Raw genomic sequence first — 7,559 nt, 5'->3', positions numbered from 1 at the left:
TGCATAAGTGTGTACATAACCGTAAGCTTAACTATAACCGGAATGAGCAAAACTCTAACAATTTTATGAACTCCAAAAATGCATTACGTGCCTAAATAATTATTCTGCAAGGATTTATAATGACAGTGATTTCCTGTACACCATTGCCGCCCTAATGATCGAATATTCAAATATTTGTGGTCAGCCCTAGTATTCTGGCAGCATTACCTTAACAGAACTTGTCATTGTCCTGTACACACTAATCTTTTTCATTTCAAAACATTATCTCATACAACAAAATGTTTTTGAGCAGGTTGAGCTCATTTATTTATCACATCGAAAAATATTTAACACAACCTTGAGAGTCACTTGTTACATTTTCAAATAACCATGACAATTTTTCTGATTATAATCAACAGGGGGAAAAAAATAACTTGCAGCACAGACAACACATTTGCACGAAACAAAATCAAAAACGGAAAAGTGAATGGACCACAGATTACCAAGTTACACATAGTTTTTTGAGTTATGATGGACAGCCAGGATGCTTGCCTTATTTTTCAGCATCGCTGGTTTGAGGATGGTCGATTCATAGGGGAAGTATGTGTGATGGACAGCATGAGGTATTCTTCATGAGAACCAAAGGACCACAAAGCCCTCTTCATTCAGTTCTATCCATGACAGAGCTTGTTGCAGCCAAACAAATTATACAAACGGTGAACAAGCAGAAATCAGTCATTGAAATGGAAACAGTTGTTTTAGCTCTGTGGTGCTATACTGGTTGGTAACAGGTTTTTCTGCTTTTGAGTGAAGACCATTTGTCACAGCTGCAGTACCTAAGGTCTATTATATCACAGGAACTATTGTTCCATTTAATTTTTAAGAGTTTGTGGTCATATTAAATACCACCTGATACCAATTAATTGGAAAAGGAATAAATGTTTCCCCAGCCTTAGCTTCCTTGATCCATTGTGAAGGGTCCCTGCCGTGATTTGGGAAGCTCCAGACCCTGGGAAACTATCCAGCAGGCACTGCTGTTGTGTGTATTCCACACTGCAGTGCTCTACACACACATGTATGCACACACACACTCAAACACACATACACACACACGCATACACATACACATACACACACAGACACACACACACACACACACAGGAGGCTGTGATTTGAGGAAGCGATTGTGTATCACATCAGGTGATTCACTCACTACTGGTGCGAACTGTAATTTCAGGCAAGCATAACATTGACCTAGAAACACACTACGGCCTACTCCGCTTCCACAGTACCCCCCCTCTCTTGTGTATTCTCTCCCTCATTCTCTCTCTCTCTCTCTTTTAGTCCTGCTTTCCTTCATGTGACTGCCGCGATCCTTCGTTCCAGGCCACATAAACGAACAGTGCCAGCACCACATGCACAGCAACCACCGCCACGATGGCGGCATAGAAGTAGCTGTCGTTGTTGGACATGCCCATGGACCCTAGAACAGGGAGAGGAGGGGGGTTAGGAATGAGGAAAACTCGATCAGTTTGATCACAACACTGTCACCTTCAGAACATCCAGATCAAATGCTAGAACCAGGAGCGGCCAACCGTGGTCCTGGAGAGCCTCATGGTGGCCTTGAACACAGCAACCAATTTAGGCCCAATTTTGACCCCTTGTGATAACAGAAACTAGCACACCACCCAATCGCTCACCAGGAACAGAGATGGCCCTGCCCTAGACCAAGCAAACTACAAAGGTCAAAGCTCAAGATGCATAAAAGCATCAAGATACTGTTGAATCTCACATTACCTACACTTTCAAAGGCTTCTTTTACAGATATTGGTTGCTTGTTCAAGATTTACCAAGCGGATGTACATTTTCAATATCTTTCCACTGTGTGAATAGGTCTTCACCTAAACTCACGAGTCAGACTCATAGCCTTAGGACATTATGAGCCTGATCAAGTTTATCATGACATTATAGTAATGATGAGCCTGACCAGGTTGTTCAAAATATTATGGTACCAAGTAGCCTGACTAGATTAACATTCAAATGAACTAAATCTGAATTCCTAATTATGTGCTGCACTTAGGCCTATATACCAATGGTCAAAGACTGCTTCTGAACAATGTTATGTATCTGGAGTTCCAAATGGAGGCAGTAAATCCAACACTTTTCATATCAGATTGCAGGGACACCACTCTCAACAGTAACTTCCCTTTTCTCTGTTGCTCAGCATATTGGCTCAAGCTAAGTTTTAACCATAATCACACATGTAGACTGCCAGACAAGTCTCGTATTAAAAGGAATACAGTTGAAGCTTCAACCAACCGAAAAATGCTGTGTATGTAGTATTCACATTAATAATCATTTCAGCATGTCTAAAAATGTAATGCTGTCTGTAAAATCTATTTCCCTGTAAAGCTATCTAAGAACAAAGATGGCAAGAAGCCATATGTAACAAAAATATTTTGAAGCCTGAATTTGAGCATTGACTGGATTGTTTTACGGCCATTCATAAAATACAGTTTAGCCTACCACAAAGTATAATAAATACAATGAACTGAGCCCTTTCTGTGCTAAGTCTCAGGAGATTTACCTTCAAAGACATATGCTTTTGACACGAAGTATAATCCAATTGGCATCGTGACCATCAAGATAGTGAAAAACAGCAAAGTCTTGAGTGCTGATACCAGTGACCCATCGTTCCTTTGAAACAAGAGAAATCTGTCAACATGTACTTACTGCATAACATCACCTACCAAGCTATTGTAACTGCACTATAAAGTATTTAAAAAACGACCATATAATGTACTTGCATTTCTTTTTGCCATTAAGTTACATGCCTAGCTAACGTTAACTTTGTCGTCTGCCACGCTAGATCAGCTACGAAAAGGTAAATGGTAATTTAGCTTGTCATAATAAGGGTAATTAGTTTAGCTTATGGGTACCATGAGCTTGTTCACTAGAACGGTGAATTAATGTGTAGAAATGGCTGCTTAAACATACACTGCCTCGTTAGCTAGTCTAGCTACGTAACTAACTAATCTACTTATAGATACTAATATGCTGATAATGCCCGTACATACACAATGTTCCATAAATACTAAGTAACATTAGAGAACTAACGATGGAAAATAACGTTACAGTGTATAGCTAATGTTCTCAAGCTAGTTGACGTTAGCTAAACATATGACTAATACCACATTAACTACCGTTATAGCTGTAGCCAACTATCTACCTGCATTTTATCTCAGTATTTAGCTGGCTCCTTTTGCACAAATGGCATGAATGTATTACAGACGTTGGGAAAATGACAGTCGAGATCAGGCCCAGGCAAAATTCCGCACGTTGTAATTGTGCAGCTAGCTAGAATTAGCCATCGGTTCTGTCCTAGTCATATCTTACCCTCTGAAATCCGCGATCGGTGTAGGAACGTCGTTTGAATATCTCTCCATTTTGCTTATGAACAATGCTAAAAATTCACAATGTGCATATTATTCCACTAACGTTGAGTATCACAGGCAAAGACCAGGCTTTTTCTTAAACACGAATGGAACAAGCGCCAGGGAAGATGAGCGAAACTTCCGGCTACAGTCACATGACCACGACGACGGAACGACCAGCACAGATTGTTTAAAATTCACCAGATCCTCAGCTCCGTGACTTTTCGTTTTGATCTGCATGGTAATGAAGGAAGACAAATATGTGTGATCAGACTGTGTAATCTTCTCTTCATGGAGCGATCCTTGAAGCACTCCAAAAACGGGAAGAAAAATGTTGGTAGGAGGCATGAGGCATTGAAAGGTCCTGTAGTAAGAATGACGTCACTGCAGAACGCAGTCGTGTACTTGGAAGGACGGCATGCGCTTAAACAGCAGGGCTTCTTACCGGCGACTAAACGAGGAAAATAGCACACTGGGGTGTTGTTTAAAATCTGTTTGCTTGATTTAATTATGTATATACTATAACGATGGTTTATATTAGCTATTTTGATCTAGGCTGCTTTAACAGAATGGCAATGTAAACTATCTGGTGCACACTAGGATAGGATTAAAGTCAAAAGTGAAGGGAAAAAATTTAAAATAGGTTATGTTCCTTTCATTCTTTAGACAACTCGTTTAGTAATATATAACAAATTATTACGGATTATTTCCTCATTGTTCTCTGGATGCTCACTTGCGCATGTGTAAGTATGGGAGAATGTAATTTCCAGAAATATTAAGCTAATTGGTCCTCTTGAAAGACGCTAGCAAGAATAATTATACGCACAGATTACATAGTTGAGTCAGTAAATAAAAGTAGGAAATTGGCTTCGACATATAGACTAAAGGTAAAATGTCCATTACCTGTAATAACCACTGTTAATGTGTAAACAGTGCATTCCCTATAATAACCACTAGATGGGAATGTATGTCAGCATTATGTTTCCAGATATTGCATGTGTTCTGTTACCTACTTAGTGTTTCACTCTGCGAATGACACCAGAGAGTGTTGGAAGATACTCACTCACTCACTCGCTCTTTGATAAGGCCTATCCTATGGAGTAAGAAACTGAAAGCCATTGGAATTTGATCTGTTAGGGGAAATGAGCTGGACACAAACTCAAATTATATTGAATGTCTTGTGTCTCTTTTGCTAAAGCATGTAATTCAGTCATGAAACAAAGAAGATAGGTGCCCATACCTGTTAACAAAAAGTTTAGCTATGTTCGCTGTTTATGTTCAATATGATGGCGTTATGTGTTTCATTTTCTGTGAATGATTCATGGTGTGCTTCACTGTCCCTACTTTACTTTTCAACACTCTTGTCCTCTTCGGTACTCAGATGACAGGCAGCACACATGCATGTGTCGGGCGGGGCTTTGGAGGGAGAGCTAGCTAAGGGGAGGACACAAGGCATACATTTTCATATTCTGTAACATCGCATTAAATCCCATTCTCTATCAGCAAATTATTCAAGGATTTCGGCAGATCTGAACTCATAAGTTGAACATACAAGTATGTTGGTCAAACAAAATGAATAATAGTATGTGCATGAGCGCACGCACACACACACAGGACATCAGAGTCCCTGAGCAATTGTGAATGCACTGAGCCACTAGTTTTACGTTGTGGTATTTTACCTCACAACCTATGAGAATGTGATGTCAGATATCTGCAGGTGACATACATATGGAACATGAATCATACAGGCCGAAACTGCAGAACTTTCATTTCACCTGAGCCTGAACTCTATTACTCAGTCTGTTAATAAATCTGCAGCATGCTGTAATGGACAGAAGATGTTGACTTAAATCTCTCATGTGGCCGATCTTTTCCAGGATATCCATCACAGAGGAGCGGATTGTAGTCTATCCTAGACAGTCTAAATCTCAAACAAGATGGAATCATGGGAAGTTTATTAATCCAATGGGTTTACAGTAATGTTACATAAAGAACAAAGACTCCATTAATTAAGCCCAGGGACCCTGGCTTGCAGGATATCCTTTAATTTTTCTGAACCATTTTATTACAATAAACAGGCCGATCGGAATACAGGCAGCTGGGAGCACACCAGAAAAGTTTGACTGTAATTCCCCTCAACAATCTAAATCTACAGTCCATTTCCTCATCTCTTAAATGTCTTAAGACGGGGCATGATATGAGATTGAAAGAGAAAGGGAACAACATGAATGGGAAAACTATTATTGTAGATACAGTCCCCTTTCCCTTTCCCTCCACGGTATCAGTCTCCTCTCCTGTGCTGGGAGCAGCATGTGTTTTGGAGCCCGAACACACCAGGTTCCGGGAGCACAGATACGGATCAGAAGCCACAGAATATTTTTGGAATAAAAAAAAATAATATTAACTTACAATTATTTGCTGCAGCCAGTACACCACCCACCATAAATCATGAGAAATAAATCCATTCCTGTTGTTAAAATGGGTTACTAATGGGAAGCTATTTGTCATTATAATTATAATCCTGGATATGATTGCATTATGACATTTGCATCAATGCATGTCATACATTACCTTTTCTGGGGCATGCTATTCTGGTCCTGCTGACATTATTTAGCCTTGACCCCTTGGTAATGTCAGGACTGAATTATGGTCCTTATTTCATTCAAAATCCCATTTTATGAGATAAGCGACAATCCTGCTGCAATGTCTCCCCAACACACAGTGTGCTTTGGTATAGCTGCAAAACCAGTGATGTGTTGGCATTGTCTTTCATTTTATTCCTGATTGAAAGTCTGTTTAAGAGCACATTTCCACTGCAAGAAAAAAGCACAGCATTCCAAAACATAAAGGATTAAACAAAAAGTAATGAAATATGGGGATTGAAATACTCCACCTGCTGGTGCCATTCTGATTGGATGCCACAGCACATGGATACATGGATGTCGTCTCTGACGACCTGTGCAATCACACCTAAAACAGCTAAGAAAATATACAGTAACATGGGACCACTTTCCTTGCCCACCTTGTCATCACTGTTGGTTACAAATCCCAGAACCACTATTCCTAGTTTTCTGTATCAAGAATAATCCTTTAAAAAAAATTATATATATATATATATATATATATATGCTACTGTCACTGGACACTGGACTTAGGGCGCGGTCACACATGCGTGAAATTGACATTGGCGAATATTCGCCTCCTGTTCACTTGCATTCTATGCGAGCGAAGGGGCAAATAAAACATTCGCTTCTGGTGGCATCTTCGCTTCACGTGGAGTTCAACTTTGGTGAAATTTGACCGGCGAATTCATAGCCTCAACCAATAGCAAATAAGTGTGTGTGGTTGACCCCACTTGGCTGTAATTGGCTGTAGTTTTCTTAGTGAGCCAGGATGTAGTGACCAACAACCACAACCACTCAAACGGACTACAAACCAGCAAACTGATTTCCATGTGCGTCACATCCTGCACTGCCCACATTCAGCACGACAAGATACGAATTTCGCCTCGGCAGCCGATGGTCATTCGCCTGCATTCGCACATGTGTGACCGCACCCTTACACAGTGTGCCAAAGTAAAATAAAATGTATGTGTTCCTAACTGTTTCCCAACCCACCAATACCTTGTGCTAAGTTTACCATCAAGCCTCTCAGCCCTGTGGGAATTTTGATCTTGAAGCCCTTCTTAATTAGGAGGCAAATTTGACCATGAAAACCAATGACCTTTCAGAGATTTTTTTCATACACTGTCACTCAACTGCGTTCAGTACAAGTGCTCTGTCGCAGAACTCTCTAGGATGCATAAAAATGTTGCTTTCAAAGGAAAGCAAAATCTGATTTGAATAAATACATTCAACTATTCACCTGGGCCTGACCCCACATGAACAATGCATCAATGGCTAATAACCCAGGCAGGCAAGCACTGTAGGAATATTACAAATGGAAACATAAAATTGGGCCATGCACTTTGCTATTCTACAAAAAAATGAGAATAGAAAGTGGTGTGCTTTTTGCACCCAGTAAATACAAAAAAAGGTTTTTAAATCTGAAAAGCCCTAAAGCAGAAATAAAATTATTATAACATAGTATTTGTTGTTGTGTTAGTGTTTCTGTGTTGCGAAGCTTATTCATCCCCAAGTGACTGAT

At 40.0% G+C, this 7,559-nt stretch overlaps 1 protein-coding gene across 1 annotated transcript; it reads right to left on the bottom strand.

The window, feature by feature from the left end:
* Positions 1 to 279: 279 nt before the first annotated feature.
* LOC135250318 (vacuolar ATPase assembly integral membrane protein vma21-like) lies at positions 280 to 3,584 on the bottom strand. The gene is made up of 3 exons (XM_064326495.1): positions 3,376 to 3,584; positions 2,567 to 2,676; positions 280 to 1,462 (listed from the first exon to the last, which is right to left on the bottom strand). The coding sequence occupies exons 1-3, from the start codon at positions 3,423 to 3,425 to the stop codon at positions 1,320 to 1,322; spliced, it is 303 nt and encodes a 100-aa protein (XP_064182565.1). The 5' UTR covers positions 3,426 to 3,584; the 3' UTR covers positions 280 to 1,319.
* Positions 3,585 to 7,559: the final 3,975 nt, after the last annotated feature.

This window comes from Anguilla rostrata, chromosome 3, assembly GCF_018555375.3.
Source record: "Anguilla rostrata isolate EN2019 chromosome 3, ASM1855537v3, whole genome shotgun sequence".
NCBI lineage: Eukaryota > Metazoa > Chordata > Actinopteri > Anguilliformes > Anguillidae > Anguilla > Anguilla rostrata.
This window is presented reverse-complemented; position numbering and strand designations above follow the sequence as displayed.